The sequence below is a fragment of the Ipomoea nil genome, unplaced genomic scaffold (assembly GCF_001879475.1).
Source record: "Ipomoea nil cultivar Tokyo-kokei standard unplaced genomic scaffold, Asagao_1.1 scaffold3104, whole genome shotgun sequence".
NCBI lineage: Eukaryota > Viridiplantae > Streptophyta > Magnoliopsida > Solanales > Convolvulaceae > Ipomoea > Ipomoea nil.
Genome location: NW_017619532.1, coordinates 1905707 through 1924078, shown reverse-complemented (window position 1 = coordinate 1924078; position 18372 = coordinate 1905707). Strand labels below are relative to the sequence as shown.

Below are 18372 nucleotides of genomic sequence, written 5' to 3'. Positions count from 1 at the left end.
GTTGGCATAATTAGTACTCTATTTTACTCTTATTAAATTATATAAATTATAAATAATAATTTAGTAGCTACAACAAAAATAATACATATGCATTTCTTTAATTTAGAATTAATTATGTGTCTACAATGTCTTTAATAATAATAATAATAATAATAATAATAATAATAATAATTATTATTATTATTATTATTATTATTATTATTATTATTATTATTGTTTTAAAAAAATAAAAAAATATATAATTAAGCCAATCATATTAACTACTTGGTGATTTTATTGACAAAAAAAGTATTCAAATTACACAACAAATTGAAGTGGGAAACTATCTCGCAATGTCCTTGTTTGGCAATCAGTAATTAGCTCTTCAATATTAGTATATATTTAATATTTTATGCCATAATTTTTATTTGCTTTCCCTTATGTCCCGTATTTGGTTTCAACCATACCTATACAATTATTTTATTGACAATTATAATCAATCTTGACTATATTATTATCTTGCATTTGTAAACTTAGAATTACCTATTTAAATACGCAAATTCAACATTCAATTATCTATGCATGAACAATTTCAATATAATCTTGTCTTGATATATTTTAAAGTACTTATTTAAAAAAAAAACATTGGGCATTATACAAATCCCGCAATGCGCGTAAAGAACTAGTATATATATAGATATGGAAGAGATCAGGTATATTTGTTGCTTCCCGTGCGGATGTGCGGTGGATTAATGTGCGTGAGATTTATACTTAGTGTGCGTGAGATTTATACTCAATGTGCTTGAGATTTGTACTTAATGTGTGTCATGTTAATATGCGTGAGTTTTGTACTTAATGTGCCTGAGTATTGTGTTTAATGTGCGTGAGATTTGTGCTTAATGTGCGTGCGTATTTCAGAATTACGAGCTCAGAAGGAAGCAGAACAGAAACTCACGCACATTAATGCCCAAGCTTCTTGTTACTTCTTCCTTCAATTTGGCCATGGATTCTGGATTATCAGCTACCTTCAGTGCAGTTGAATGTTTATATTAATGACGCACGCATAGTAAAATTTGCACAGCAGCTAAGTGTGGATTTCTGTTGTATTATTTCCATAATTTTTAACCACCATAACTCGCATCCGCATCATCATCATCAGGGAGGGAGCAAATGGCTACAGGGGATGGGGGAGAAACTGACATCAATATTTTCTGCTGCATTTTACACATTCACGCACATTAAGTACAAATTTCAGACACTTTAACCACAACACTCACGCACATTGACTACAAATCTCACGCACATTAATTCACCGCACATCCGCACGGAACCTTTCACTATATATATATATATATATATATATATATAATTAAGTTCCAGTGTGGGTGAATGTTTCCCGTGCGGTTGTGCGTTTTTAATATGCGTGAGTTTTGTACTTAAGGTGCGTGAGTCTTGTACTTAAGGTGCGTTAGTTTTGTGCTTAAGGTGCGTGAGTGTATACTTAATGTGAGTAGTGTTGAAACTTAAGGTGCATGAGTTTTGTGCTTAAGATGCGTGAGTTTTGTACTTAAGGTGCATGAGTTTTGTGCTTAAGATGCGTGAGTTTTGTACTTAAGGTGCATGAGTTTTGTGCTTAAGGTGCGTGTGTTTTGCGCTTAATATGCGTTAGATTTGTGTTCTTAATGTGAGTAGTTGTTGAAATTTAAGGTGCATGAGTTTGTGCTAAGGTGCGTGAGTTTTGTGCTTAAGGTGCGTGAGGTTTGTGCTTAAGATGTATGTGTGTGTTTTGAAGATGTTTTGTTTGTGTGCTTAATGTGCGTGTGTTGTGTACTTTAAGTGCGTCAGTTTAATGCTTAATGTACGTCTACCCGCACAACTGCATGGGAAGTCCTTTCAGCACCTGATCCCTTCCCTATATATATATATATATATATATATATATATATATATATATATATATATATAATCGCACTCAGGTGCGAATGCTTCGCCAGGCGCGAAATAGGAATGAATTATGTTCATCCGTGTCCAGATCTAATGGATGAGAAACACTGATTTTTTAAAAAAACGCGGTGGCATTTTCGTAAATAATTGAACATCGAAGTGCATGTAAAATGTATTATAGGTGCAAGTAAAAATTTACACTGAGCATCAATACTTAGTTGCAACTATAGTTCTAAGTAGTTGCACTTAGGTGTATGAATGTTTGCGAGTGGTTTTCAGGGGTATTACTACCCGCTGAACTCAGATCAATGAATGTTAACAAGGCAAAATTACATGCACTTATAGGTGAAAGTAGGTGTACCTATAGTTATAAGTAGTTGCACCTATAGTTATAAATAGTTGCACATATAGTTATAAGCATACCCAGGTGCATGAATGTTTGCGGAAAGTGAATGCTAACAAGGCAAAATTACATGCACTAATAGGTGAAAGTGGGTGCACTTGTAAGTGATTTTACTTGCACTTCGATGTTCAATTATTTACGAAAATGCCACCGCGTTTTTTTTTTTTTTAAGTTATTAGATCTGGACACGTGTCGCGCACTGATTCGTTCGCATTTCCCTCCTGAGCATTTATTCGCACCTGAGTGCATCCCTATATATATATATATATATATATATATATATATATATATATATATATATATATATATATATATATATATATATATATATACAATTCTAATAAGAGCCAATAATGTTAGGCCCTTAACCGAAATAAAAAAATGTCGGTACTACTTGTTTCTTAAGATGAATGGTTCATAGTATTTTGATTTTTGTATTTTTAATGATTTTTCTTATTTACCCTTTATTATATTATTTTCTTTCATTAAATAATCTTAAATTCCGTTAGTATAAACTTTATTAACGGAATATTCCGTTAACTATTTATTATTTTTAACTTACTCATTAATTTCTATAAGAAAGGTCTTAGGTTCGAACCTCATTCCAATTAGAGTTAGCATAATTGTTAAACATATACTACGAATATGTTAAAATGTATTAAAAATAAAATATAAAATTTAACATAAACTTTGGTCAAATAATTAGCCTGACTAAATACATAGCATTTCAATGACTATAAATCAGGAACTTTGATAATCATTTGATTTTCTTTCATTAAAAAAATAATAAATTTAAATTCAGTTTTTTTTTTTTTTCGTTTAATTAATCTTCTTTTGATTATTGAGAACAAAATTTAATATTTCAATTATGCTTTTATCAATGCATGAAAACTTCTAAAGAAATTTGTATGTTAATTTTTACTATATTATTATAACAATATCTATTGTAACCTTATATTTTAAATTATTTATTATCATCATCTATTGACAACAATTGTCATTGACAAACTCTCAAAACAATTTGTCTCAACAACGAATGAAAATTTTAAAAAAAATTAATGATTTCATTATTGTGGATGAAAAGTATGTACGCCACTTTATTCAATCGTTATGCCGTGGAACTGTATCCACCTTGCAATGTGGACACAGTTCTATGTTCATAATTATTGAACTATATATTCATAATTTTTTAACTTCATATTCATAATTATTGAACTCTATATTCACAATTACAGAACTCTATGTTCATAATTATTGAACTATATGTTCATAATTATAAAGCTATATATTCATAATTTTTTAACTTCATATTCACAATTATTTAATCTCTATATTCATAATTACCAAACTATATGTTCATAATTATGTTCACAACGTTATGTTCATAATTATAGAACTATATGTTCATAATTTTTGAACTATATATTCATAATTATGAACAATTTATTGCTCTTATTACTTAAATTAAAAAATAAATTAGTAGCTACAAAAAAAATAATATATATGCATTTAATTAATTTAGAATTAGATGTCTCATAACACATGAAACATGTAGGAAAAACTACCACTACCAAATATCAACATGTGCTTGTAAGATAAAGAGTTCATAGCACAACTAAGATCTCAGTCATATACACAACCAGTACGTGTTGCAAATATCGCGCCTAGACGCCGATTAATCGCTCTAGGCACCCTAGGCAGTCCCAGGCGCCTAGCGATTTTTTTAACCTTGTACACAACAAGACAAATCTAAAATTTCATACACCATAATCTCATTGCATGATGAATCCCTCTATGATACTACCAATAAACCAATTGCACATGACACAATACCAATAACCAAAAAAAAAAAAAAAAAAAAAAAGACATGTACTGAATGAAGATGAAAACAATAACAATGCTACCTAAACAAGAATTAGAAACATTTAAACCAAAAATATTATTTATTTAGACTATCGCTTTTAGACTTAGTACTTAGATTAACGTTATTACAAAGTTGCAAACAAATTTATTTTTGTGACAATTATATATAATCAATATCTCATATATTATCTTGCATTTATATACTTTAAATTACCAATTTAAATAAACAAATTCAACATTTATTTACCTATGCATGAACATCTTCTATATAATATTGCATTGATATACTTTGAAATACTTGTTTAAAAATAAGTATTGGGCATTATCCTATTCGCGCAAAGCGCTTAGAAAAACTAGTATATATATATATATATATGCGTGAATGTTTCCCGTGCGGTTGTGCGGTGAGTTATGTGCGTGAGTTTTGTACTTAAGGTGCGTGGGTATTGTACTTAATGTGCGTAAGTTTTGTGCTTAAAGGTATGTTGGTATGTACTTAATGTGAATAGTTGTTGAAACTTAGGTGCATTAGTTTTGTGCTTAAGGTGCGTGAGTTTTGTACTTGAGGTGCGTGAGTATTGTGCTTAAGGTGCGTGAGTTTGTGCTTAATTTGAGTAGTTGTTGAAACTTAAGGTGCATGGATTTTGTGCTTAAGGTGCGTGAGTTTTGTGCTTAATGTGCGTGAGGTTTGTGCTTAAGGTGCGTGGGGTTGTGTTCTTAAGGTGTTTTGTTTGTGTGCTTAATGGCGTGTGTTGTATACTTAAAGTGCGTCAAGTTAATGCTTAATGTGCGTGCAACCGCACAACTGCACGAGAAGCGAATCCCACACCTGATCCCTTCCCTCTCTCTCTCTCTATATATATATATATATATATATAGAACAAAGCGTGCCTCGAAAGTCAGTCCACCCCGCCTTTATTGGCAAATTATTCTGTGGAAGATAGACCCAGATCCAAAAAAATTCACAATTTATATATTGAATGTTCACAATTTACCAAATGAATATTCACAATTTTTATATTCTAAATATTCACAATTTACATACTGAATATTCACAATTTATATATTGAATGTTCACAATTTTATATACTAAATGTTCACAATTTTACATACCAAATGTTCACAATTTATATACTGAATGTTCAATTGTGAACATACAGTATATAAATTGTATATTTTGAACCAAATTCACCTTACAAAGTGGCATAACTATTGCGCCTTTATTGCAAGGTGAGCCGCTGGCTTAACTTGTTTTGACAGTTCTAATGATGGCAAATTATTGGCCAGAAATTGTTCAATTCTTGAAAAGTTGAAAGCACACAAAACAGCTTTTATTGATAAGATTAAGCATATCATATTACAGCATTGTTTCATAACATATGTTTCAAAACAGCAAAGTCCTACAGAATGTGGATTTATTATTCAAGGAAAAAGCTTGCATTCCTGAGGAGTGGGGGATCACACAAAGATCAGTCTGGGGGCAACAATCATCCATGAAGGTTCAGCAATGAGCTTTATTACAAGCAAGCTGCTGCCTATCTTTGCGTCCTTTGCTTACTTCTCGGCGGCTGCTGCAGATCGTTTCTGCTTCAGCATCTCTTTGACGTGGAAGAGTGTGGTGTGCACTTCATCGAAATGAGGCTGAATCGCTTCCTTCACATCTTCCATCCACTTCAGAACTTTCTTGTATGGGCTTATTATTCTCTCCCGTTCCTTATCGTCCAATACCTGAATAGCCAGGAGTTATCCTACGGTTTTGCTATGAATGTGGCTTAGCAGGTCTGTTCTTTATCATATTCAGAAACCCCGCGGAGTACTTTCAAACAAAAAGCAGCAGAAGTAAAAAATGTCACTTACCTCAAGTTGCATTAGTTCACAAACTAAGCTAAGGTCTGCAAGGGAAGGTTGGGTATTTCCCAGTAGAAAATCGCCATCTCCCTGGAGCCAGAAGGATTCGAGTGTACCGAGGGACGCCAACAGGACTTTCTCAGCTTCAGCTGCTGCGTGTGGGTTGCAAGGCAAGCCAAATGCGGGTGCAAGTGCAGTATTAAAAACATACCCGGCTGGCAAAAGAGAGTAAACATTTGTAAATCATAGTGATCTTCAGACATAAAAATGTAATTACAATCGCCTTTATATTAGTAAGTAATCACCATCTCCTGTGTCACCAAGAAAGATCGTTTCTGGAGCAACCCTAGCCAAGTTAGTCAAGTTGTTAACTTGATAACCAGTGGGAACGGCCTATTGGCCTTCTTGGTTTGAGACAGTCAGCTATAGGCAACCTAGGCTAATTTACTTTCTTGTGCTCCTTTTGTCAGCTAGGGTCACAAGCCGAGACTTTCCCAATGCACACCCTTGGGTAGGGCTACGGGTTTTCCTCGTCACTCAAAAAAAAAAAAAAAAAAAAAAAAAAAAAAAAAAAGATGGTTTCTAGTTTTCTACTCATAACAGACAATGGTTTTGTTCAACATGACGACGTAGCTGATCCAACACGCTGCTATATCCCATAAGGCTACTACAAAATAATTATAGTTTTGAGATAAGGGATGCCGTTGCAATTCAATCCTTCATTGAGTATTGGTTTTCACCAATGACCTCCTAACATTCTAAAGTCGGGTAATTAGATTAACAGCATTTTTAAGGATAATTATTTTAACTGTAGTCATGAGCAGGAAGACGAAAGGAATCTTCTTTATCAAAGAAAAGTTAAGAACCTGCGCCACGGCGTAGATTAGAGTGGTGCCAGTCGCAAACCGAGTCTACCTTTGCCCTCTTCTGTAGATCAGCTGGGTACCTTCAAAGTGCAATGGAAATTAGGGTCCCCGGCACATACACTGAATGTTTACAATAATTCATGCCTACCTATAAATAAAACTAGTATTGAAAGCATTCAATGAATGTATGTATTTATCAAATATACATCTGTGCGTCTAATGATGTTCTTCAAAATTAATGCCATTTTTTTGTACCATATAAAATGTCATTATTTCAAACATTATATAACTGGGAATGAACCGCAGAAGCATAGCAAACTAAACTCACCAATGGTCTGCAACGCCATTTGCAGCAGCAAGATATTTGAGAGCTGCATGACTGAAAAGCACATAACAGTTGTTAGCAAACACGTCACTCAAAGCCACAAAGATCCACAGCATTGGGTCAGGGATGAACACATCCACCACTCGATCCACCCTTATACTTTCTCCACCCATCCCCACCCCAATCGCAGCGGGTGAACTTTTTCAAATCCACCCTCCCCACTGGATGGGGTATCCACCATGGTACTTAGTACTATCAAAGTGGGCCGAAGCCCCCGTGGGCTGGCCCGCACCCGCCCCGCGGTGGGGCAGGTTAGGGTCATGGAAAAATAGGCCTTCAAAAATGCGGGCCTAACGGGACAGGCTGGAATCGACCCGCAGCCCATGCGGGCTGCGGGACAACCCGCGGGCCAAGCCCATTTAAAAAAATTTTAATATACATATGTTACACAGTTGTGTAACATTTTATATTTTATATATATATAGGGAAGGGATCAGGTGCATTTGTTGCTTCCATGGGATGTGCAGTGGATTAATGTGCGTGAGATTTATACTTAATGTGCGTGATGTTTGTACTCAATGTGCCTGAGATTTGTACTTAATGTGAGTCATGTTAATATGCGTGAGTTTTGTACTTAATGTGCCTGAGTATTGTGTTTAATGTGCGTGAGATTTGTGCTTAATGTGCGTGCGTATTTCAGAATTACGAGCTCAGAAGGAAGCAGAACAGAAACTCACGCACATTAACGCCCAAGTTTCTTGTTACTTCTTCCTTCAATTTGGCCATGGATTCTGGATTATCAGCTACCTTCAGTGCAGTTAAATGTTTATATAAATAACGCACGCACAGTAAAATTTGCACAGCAGTTAAGTGTGGTTTATGTTGTATTATTCCCATAATTTTTAACCACCATAGCTCGCCTCCGCATCATCATCATCCGGGAGGGGGCAAATGGCTACTGGGGATGGGAAAGAAGGTGACATCAATATTTTCTGCTGCATTTTACACATTCACGCACATTAAGTACAAATCTCAGGCACATTAAGCACAACACTCACGCACATTGATTACAAATCTCACGCACATTAATCAACCGCACAAACGCACGGGAAGCATTCAACCGCACGAGAACCTTTCACTATATATATATATATATATATATATATATATATATATATATATATATATATATATAAACATTTTAAAAAATGTAATTTTTAAAATTTTTAAACACGAAAAAATTAATATTATTTTTAATTTTATTTATTTTTTGAACTTTGATTTAATATTCATTTTTGTTAGACTATAAAATTGGATTGAAAATTCACAATGTTAGTATTTGTAGACTTTATTTATTTTTTTTGAACTTTGAATTCAAAAAGAAAAAAAGCCCACGGACCGGCTTGCCAACCCACAGACTTGACAAGCCGGCCCACAAAAGCCCGTCAAAAATTAGGCCCATGGTGGGCTGGGCCGGGCCACTTTGACTGTACTAATGGTACTCACCGCTTACTATTTTATTTAAAAAATCAAACAATAATAATATTTAAATTGTTTACCCATAATAAAATAATAAAATTCACTAATCATATTAAACATAAAATAATAAAATAATTTAAATCTAATAAGTAACAACTACATTGTTAATTTTTTTTTTTCAAAAAAACTTACTAGTTTAGAACTAAAAATAATAAAAAGTTAAAGAGTTATAAAAACTTTTAGAAATAAATGCATACTATTACTTATTTTACTATTAAGTAATTAATCAATTATAATTATATATATATGAGAGGGTTCAAGTGAAAACAAGCTCCAAGGTAAAAAAAAAAAAAAAAAAGCTATGACTGATTTGATCAGTCCATTTGAGTACATCAATGGTCGAGGATTGCTAAAAAAATAAAAAAAATAAAAGAAAAACGAAAAAGGTCAATTTTATAAATATTGCAAACTTCCAAGTTTACAATAATTATAAAATTAACACCGTATTTTTTTTTACTAAAACCATCAACCATGGATGAATCTTAATGGGCAGCTATGATCCGTCCTCACTCTTTAGGTCATATTATCATTTGAACCCTATATATACATATTAACATGGTGGGTGAGGTCGAGTTTTATGTGGGTTTTGTATATAAAACTCGCATCCAACTCGACCCACTACGGGTTTTATTATTTAAGACCCACCACGCACTATACCCGATCTATCTATGCGGGTATGGAGGTTGAAATTGCCATCCCTACTCATGATTAGCTCCAACTCAATGTGAATTGTACTCCTAGATCCAAAGATCCACTCATCAAGTACAAATAATAAAAAGTATAGGCAATAGATCTCCGAGGCCTGAGCTCATAACCATGGTCACCCAAGGAAGTGTAAGTATTAAGTATATAGCAATTAACAATGATGAAGAAAGTAGCCAAAGTAGTACCTTTCAAACAGTTTGAAGTCTCCATCAACTACAGCAGGCACTTGTTTCATGGGGTTAATTGCTGTAATAAAAACAAATAACAAAAATTATTATCTAAAGAAATCATAATAGTTTTATTTTCCATTTTTGGTCCCAAGATAGACCTGCGTATTCAGGAGTTCTATGCTGGCCTTTAGCAATCTGTATCTGGACCTCCTCAAAGTCTATCCCATTCGCCCTTCATCAAACAAAAGTTGAAGAAACACAGATTTAAGGAAAACAGATCGACATGGTCAATCGCTAATTCGAACAAATTAAAAGCTTAATGCTTAAATAGAAAGTGTTGGAGAAGTAGAGTGAAAAGCAGAAACCCTACTTGCAGAAAATGAGAAGAGCACGAGAAGGCTGGGACATGCGATCAACATACAGCTTCACCGCCATCTCTTCTCTATCTCTCTCCGGCGGCGACCACCGAGCTCCGGGATCTGGATCTGGATCTGGATCGGTTTAATTTGATTGCGAGATGAGATATGATGCGAATGCGATAATAAGCGCACTGTTGACTGTCCTGTCCTACTTATACACCCTTGACCCTTCTCGCATTATTGTCTTTGCTCTTTGACTTTTGTCTTCATCAACACGTGTTTTCCGATGCAAAATGCGTGGCATATGTTTTAGTTATGGAACAGATTTCTTTCCAATTTTCGTCTTTGGATTATATTGCCCTTATTAATTATTTAACTTGTTAAACAATTAATATCAATGTTCAATTAATTATTTTTTATAACACTCAAAATATTTGAACTTAAAAAGTTGTTAACAGTAACTTTTTCACCATACAACTGAAGCCAGTACATGCAATCAACATACAACTTCATTATTATTTTTTCTCTTTGGTGACCATGGAAGTTAGAAATGTGAATCTTTTTTTTTTTTTTAAATGCATTTTATGTTGGAGATAATGAACCAAAATCGATTTAAAATCCCAAAAATAATATTTATATATACACACACAAGTATATAAAATATTATTAGATATTTATCCGAAATATATATATATATATACACACAAATATATATAAAACGGTCTCAAAGGTTATATATACATGTATATCTACGAAAAAGATATACCAATATATATCAACCAAAATTGGAACTAATAATCCTTAGGTTATAAGTCCAATCCAACGAATGTATCAAAAGATGGAGAACGGATTTTTGCTTAAAAGCATAATTCAAAATAAAAAAAGAAGGAGAAGGAAAAAAGAGCAGTAGGAGTTAGGCAAAGTGTCTGTCTTTCCTTAAAACCTTATTTGCCACCTCCCAAAAGTGCTAGGAGTGTTGTGGCCTAGGTTTTCCAGGATAAAACGTACAACGGTTCGACGTTTGAGCACCCAAGCGAACGAACCCGGTGAACAAGAGCACGGGCAAAACACAATAGCAAGAAAAAGAGTAGGAGCAGAGTTTTTTGAGAAGAAAAAGTGCTTATCTTTGTGTGTTGTGTACCCTCGTGTTCTTCTACTCTCTTGTTGTTCTAAGTTCTGTTGTCCTACTCCCTTCTTATATAGGGTATGAATCAATAGCATCATTATGGCATTAAAGTTGATATTAAATCCGTCTTTGTAACACCTGAAACAGAATTAAATTCAAAATTGTTTTTCGGACGACATTCGTGCCCGCATGTGCCAGCGCACACGAGTTCGGGCTTGAATCAAGCCTTTTCGATCTCATTTCTAGTTGGAATTTGATTTGCACTTCTTAATTAATGTAACAATTTTTCTAACAATTTTATCCTAACAAAAAATACACAATTTTTCTCACTTCTTAATTAATGTAACAATTTTTGTATGATTTTTTTTTTTTTTTTAGATTTCATATTTCAACCTATTAAAGATTGCCACATATGAGAGTGGCAAAAAAAAAAAGAGTAGTTTTTATAAGGTCATCTAGTATTATCTATTGTTTTAGAGCAACTATATTAGTAGTTTTTTCTTAATTTTTTGGGGTAAAACATAAGGTGGAGAAAAGAGGAAAAAAAATTGAGATTCTTTGACAAGAGATGGTTTCTTGTAAGGTGGGTTACTAGGAAAACAAAAAACAACAAAAGATGAAACCGAGACACGTTAAGCACAAGATTCACGCAGAACTGACACGTGCAACGCTAACTGGGCACATTAAAAAAGATTTTAATTTTTTTTCTCTGCATTCTCTCATTTTCTCTTTCATAATCATACATGTTAAAATTCATTAAGATAACAGACTGATGTAGTTGCTTTTCGACTTTCTTTTCTTTAGGGCACGTATTGTGGAAAGCAAAATGCCACGTGGCATATATTAAATCTAGCTCGTGCTGCACGAGGGGTATGTGCCATACTACAGTGTGCTTAAACAGTATTTTGTTATTTTGGTAATTGGTAATGAATAAACAAGAATGGGGAATTGTTATTACAGAGAAAGAGAATTCATGAAAGTTGGTTGGGAAAATGGATAAAATTAGCATTTAAGATTACATGTTCCCAATTAAAAATTGAGGAAGGATTTGATATATATATATATATATATATATATATTAAAACAAAAGTGTCATTTTCCAATTCATTGTAGACAAAAAAAAAAAAAATTAGTTTGAATTTAAAATCAGTCAACATAACGTTACAATACTTAACAAAATTAATAAATTAAGATTACATATGAAATTAGGCCTATTCAAAGTATATATATTTAGTATATTCACAACCTTAATTAATTTGTATTATTATTACTAGTATTTTCACCCGTGCGATGCACGGAATAGAATTATTGTAATATATTAAGAATATTTAAATCGATATATAATTATTTAAGAGTTAATTTCACCAGAGGTCGCTTATCTTTCCTGACAATTCAAAATTTAATCCTAGACTATAGTTATTAATTATTACGATTTATTCTATGTTATAATTCTTAAGTTAATATTCTTACTATTATTATTAACACTTAATTACTTTTAGATATTATTATTACCACTTATATTATTATTAGTTTCTTTTCAAGTTCTGTTAGTATATAACGGTCGTGAGGCACAATAATAATATAACCATAATTAAATATTCTTGTATTGTATTCCGTGAGTCACAATAATAATATATATAACAATAATTACATATTCTTCAATTCTATATTCTTCTAGGATTTCTATTAACATCATTAATTATTCCTTAATTTACCATAATTAAATAATTTGACCAATTATAAAGAAAGATTATTAAATAATACACGGGACAATTTTTTAATAAAAATTTTTAAAAATTCATTAACAAAATATAATGTTCTCATAGTTTTTTCTTAGAAACTATTTAATAAAACATTCTTTTAGAAATTAGTGGGCCAAACCGCCTACGGCAGTTTGCGGTGGATAGATCTCAAAAAAATACGCGATTTTAAAAAAATATTTGTCCAAAACGGACAACCGAGTCAAAATCTATGCCGTGCCGAAGTTTTGACACATTACAACTTTAAAAAAAAAAAAAAAATTAATCGCCGGTTCACCCGGAGGGGTGGCTGCAGAAGAGGCCGATTCCGGCCTTCATCGCCGTGGCCAGCAACATGATTTTTGCAACACTGGTATATAGTATAGATATAGATTAGAATATGAATAGTTTGCAAAGAGATTAGGAAGAAAGATTTTTTAGGAATTGGGCGGGAAGTTAAAATTTCAGGATTTTGTTATTATATATAGTATAGATAGATTGATTGAATACAATAGGAATTGTATTACACTATTTTATAATATTATAATAGAATTTTAACGCAGAATTATTGTACGAATGGGAAAGTAAAAATCAATATATTTTATTAGGAAGAGAGATTTTTTAGGAATTGGGCGGGAAGTTAAAATTTCAGGATTTTGTTATTTTATATATATATAATATATATATATATATATATATATATATATATATATATATATATATATATATATATATATATATATAGATTAATTGATTACAATAGGAATTGTATTACACTATTTTATAATATTAGAATATAATTTTAACGCAGAGTTATTGTACGAATGAGAAAGTAGAAATCAATATATTTTATTAGGAAGAGAGATTTTTAGGAATTGGGCGGTAAGTTAAAATTTCAAGATTTTGTTATTATATATAGTATAAATTTTAACCCAGAATTATTGTACGAATAGGAAAGTAGAAATCAATATATTTTATTAGGAAGAGAGATTTTGTAGGAATTGGGCGGGAAGTTAAAATTGCAGGATTTTGTTTTTATATATAGTATAGAATAGATGTATAGATAGATAGATTACAATAGGAATTGTATTACAATATTTTATAATATTAGAATAGGATTTTAACCCAGAATAATTGTACGAATAGGAAATTAGAAATCAATATATTTTTTTAGGAAGAGAGATTTTGTAGGAATTAGGCGGGAAATTAAAATTGCAGGATTTTGTTTTTATATATAGTATAGATTATGTTTACACGTAATATATGTATTATTTTCATTGTAGACAAAAAATGGTAATAATGGTAATTTAAATAATAATGTATTATTATGCACGAATCCTATTACCATTATTATATACTAGTATTTGTCTCGTGCGGTGCACGAAAAATATGTTATAAAAATATACCCTATATGAGGTTTATTCATATATAAAATTTTTGTTATTTAATAATTATTATGTGCGAATTTCTATGATAAAATTATGAACATAAATATATTTACAATTAAAATAATATTTAAGGTGGGTGATTACTACAAATCTTAAACTATATTAAAATTATAGTACATAGTATTTAATATTACAAATTTTTAAGAACTTAGTAAACTACAATAGTAATTAAATTACAATTTTAGAGTCACCACGAACCAAAATTTGTAGACCTTTGAGATTTCTAACTCTAGATGTAGTAACATACAATTGACCTTTAAAGATCAAACAATTATTTATAAATATAAATGACTATTAATCATCATCATCATTTAAAAAAATAATTGTAACAATAATTGTTCATCAAACCATATGACTATATTATAGTTAAGATTCCAATTGTTTTTTTAGAGTTAAAAATGATTTTCAAGTGTTAACATTTACTTTCCTTATCTGGTTTGTCCTTCACTTTTGTGTTCTTTTCCCTTTTATATTTTATAAATAGTTTTCAGGGGTAGTTTTCCCTTTGATATCTGGTTTGGCATCATTTTTAATGCTATATTATTATTTTTGTTGCAAAATTCACTATTTCCATGTAATTATATGGGTATTGTATCAGATTTTGTTGTATTGCACTAAACATTTTCTTCACTTGTTTCCTGTTATATATATATATGTTTTTCACTCATATAAAAAGTGTTTGCTAAACTTGCTAAATCTTAACTATAATACCAACATGTAATTAATACTAACATTTAACCATCAATATCAACATTTAATTTTCACAATACCATATGGAACTTGCTAAATCTTAACAATAATACCAACATGTAATTAATACCAACATTTAACCATTAATATCAACATTTAATTTTCACAAGACCATATTGCTTTATTATAATTAAGATTAATTTTCATTTTTAGGGTGATTAACTCATAACTTTAATCATTACATATTATCAGTTATTAACTCATAACATATATATATTATTTTGCACGAAAAGTCTACATAGCTAATAACTGATTATACAATACTTAACAGAATTAACAAACTAAGATTGCATATGATTATTAAGCCTATCTACATTGGAGGCTCTTAATCGGGCAAAGCAGTTTCAAGTGATCTGGGCGTCCGCCTATTCGAAAGCTCCGAGAGCAACTAGGGTTGCTGAGAATGCTGGGGTCTGGGTTCCGCCAGCCGAAGGCACTCTCAAGTGCAACGTAGATGCGGCTATATTCGCAGAGGGGGCGAGCTTTGGCGCTGTTATCCGGGATCACACCGGTGGCTTTGTTGCGGCGAAAAGTGGATGGCTCGGGGGAGTTAATGACCCGTTTCTGGCCGAGGTCATTGCAGCCAAAGAAGCCTTAACTTGGCTTAAAGATCAAGATCGTGCAAACTACGTGTTGGAATCTGATTGTTTAAATTTTTGCAATGCTTTTAATTCCTGTAATGTTGATTTTTCGTATGTAGGGTTAATTATTAAGCAATGTTTGTCGATTGCTAATGATATGGGGACTGTTAGAGTGGTCCATATCAAGAGAACAGTGAATCGTGTGGCTCATGAACTTGCTCGGGCAACCGTTTCTGAATCTGTCTCGGGAGTGTGGGAGTCTATCCCGCCGGCTTGTATCGTTCATTTATTCAGTCATTAATGAAGTTTTAGCTTTTGTTTCAAAAAAAAAAAAAAACTCATAACTTTAATCATTACATATTATCAGTTATTAACTCATAACATATATATATTATTTTGCATGAAAAGTCTACATAGCTAATAACTGATTATACAATACTTAACAGAATTAACAAACTAAGATTGCATATGATTATTAAGCCTATTCAAAGTATATATATTTAATACTCCCTAAGATTGCATATGATTATTAAGCCTATTCAAAGTATATATATTTAACACTCCCTTCATCTCATTCTATTTGTCTGGTTTAGTCAACGAGGCTTGACTGAAACTATTTTTACTTCAATTTTTCATAATATTAAGTTTATTTTTGGTATATAAAATTTATATATTTAGAAACTACACTAAAAGTACTATTAAACATTAAAAAAATCAAATTTAAAAATAATAAAAAATTACTAAAGAAAATAAGCAATGAAGAAAGAGTTGAATTGACCAATGAATAGTAAACAGAACAAACAAAATGGGACAGAGGGAGTATATTCATAACCTTAATTAATTTGTATTATTATTATTATTATTATTATTACTAGTATTTTCACCCGTGCGATGCACATAATAGAATTTTTGTAATATATTAAGAATATTTAAATCGATATATAATTATTTAAGAGTTAATTTCACCAAAGGTCGCTTATCTTTCCTAACAATTCCAAATTTAATCCTAGACTATAGTTATTAATTATTACGATTTATTCTATGTTATAATTATTATGTTAATATTCTTACTATTATTATTAACACTTAAATACTTTTAGATATTATTTTTACCACTTATATTATTATTATTATTATTAGTTTCTTTTCAAGTTTTGTTAGTATATAATGGCCATGAGGCACACAATAATAATATAACCATAATTAAATATCCTTGTACTGTATTCCGTGAGTCACAATAATAATATAAAAATAATAAAATATACTTCAATTCTATATTCTTCTAGGATTTCTATTACCAGCATTAATAATTCCCTAATTTACCATAATTAAATAATTTGACCAATTATAAAGAGAGATTATTAAATAATGCACGGGACAATTTTTTAATTAAAAAATTTAAAAATTCATTAATGAAACATAAGGTTCTCATAGTTTTTTCCTAGAAACTATTTAATAAAGCATTTTTTAGAAATTGGTGGACCAAACCACCTACGGCAGTTTGCATTCGATAGATCACGAAAAAATACGGGATTTCAAAAAAACATTTGTCCAAAACGGACAATCGAGTCAAAAGTTATGCCTTGCCGATCTTTTGACAATACACAACTTTAACCCAGAATTATTGTACGAATGGGAAAGTAAAAAATCAATATATTTTATTGGGAATAGAGATTATTTAGGAATTGGGCGGAAGATCAAATTTCAGGATTTTGTTATTATACATAGTATAGATTGTGCAAAGGTAATTGTATTACACTATTTTATAATTTTAGAATAGAATTTTTACCCAGAACTATTGTACGAATGGGAAAGTAGAAATCAATATATTTTATTGGAAATAGAGATTATTTAGGAATTGGGCGTTAAGTTAAAATTTCAGGATTTTGTTATTATATATAGTATAGATAGATTGTGCAAAGGGAATTGTATTACACTATTTTATAATTTTAGAATAAAATTTTTTACCCAGAATTATTGTACGAATGGGAAAGTAGAAATCAATATATTTTATTGAGAATAGAGATTATTTAGGAATTGGGCGGAAAGTTAAAATTTCAGGATTTTGTTATTATATATAGTATAGATAGATTGTGCAAAGGGAATTGTATTACACTATTTTATAATTTTAGAATAGAATTTTTACCCAGAACTATTGTACGAATGGGAAAGTAGAAATCAATATATTTTATTGGGAATAGAGATTATTTAGGAATTGGGCGGGAAGTTAAAATTTCAGGATTTTGTTATTATATATAGTATAGATAGATTGTGCAAAGGGAATTGTATTACACTATTTTATAATTTTAGAATAGAATTTTTTACCCAGAATTATTGTACGAATGGGATAGTAGAAATCAATATATTTTATTGGGAATAGAGATTATTTAGGAATTGGGCGGGAAGTTAAAATTTCAGGATTTTGTTATTATATATAGTATAGATAGATTGTGCAAAGGGAATTGTATTACACTATTTTATAATTTTAGAATAGAATTTTTACCCAGATTTATTGTATGAATGGGAAAGTAGAAATCAATATATTTTATTGGGAATAGAGATTATTTAGGAATTGGGCGGAAAGTTAAAATTTTAAGATTTTGTTATTATATATAGTATAGATAGATTGTGCAAAGGGAATTGTATTACACTATTTTATAATTTTAGAATAGAATTTTTACCCAGATTTATTGTACGAATGGGAAAGGGAAAGTAGAAATCAATATA

The 18372-nt window shown here is 31.0% G+C and overlaps 1 protein-coding gene across 2 annotated transcripts in view; it reads right to left on the bottom strand.

Annotated features, from left to right (window-relative positions):
- Positions 1-5490: 5490 nt before the first annotated feature.
- Positions 5491-18372, bottom strand: part of LOC109166692 (glutathione S-transferase T1-like) — a 30570-nt gene continuing 17688 nt past the window's right edge. The window contains exons 1-7 of one of the 2 annotated variants that reach the window (XM_019315584.1): positions 10013-10327; positions 9801-9874; positions 9658-9718; positions 7232-7282; positions 6904-6983; positions 6047-6252; positions 5491-5917 (exon numbers count right to left, since the gene is read on the bottom strand). In XM_019315584.1, the coding sequence (XP_019171129.1) occupies positions 5744-5917; positions 6047-6252; positions 6904-6983; positions 7232-7282; positions 9658-9718; positions 9801-9874; positions 10013-10077 (711 nt within the window). In that variant the 5' untranslated portion in view covers positions 10078-10327 and the 3' untranslated portion in view covers positions 5491-5743. Of the gene's footprint in view, positions 5918-6046; positions 6253-6903; positions 6984-7231; positions 7283-9657; positions 9719-9800; positions 9875-10012; positions 10328-18372 lie in introns of those variants that run through there. The other variant, XM_019315585.1, reaches the window with a different exon arrangement.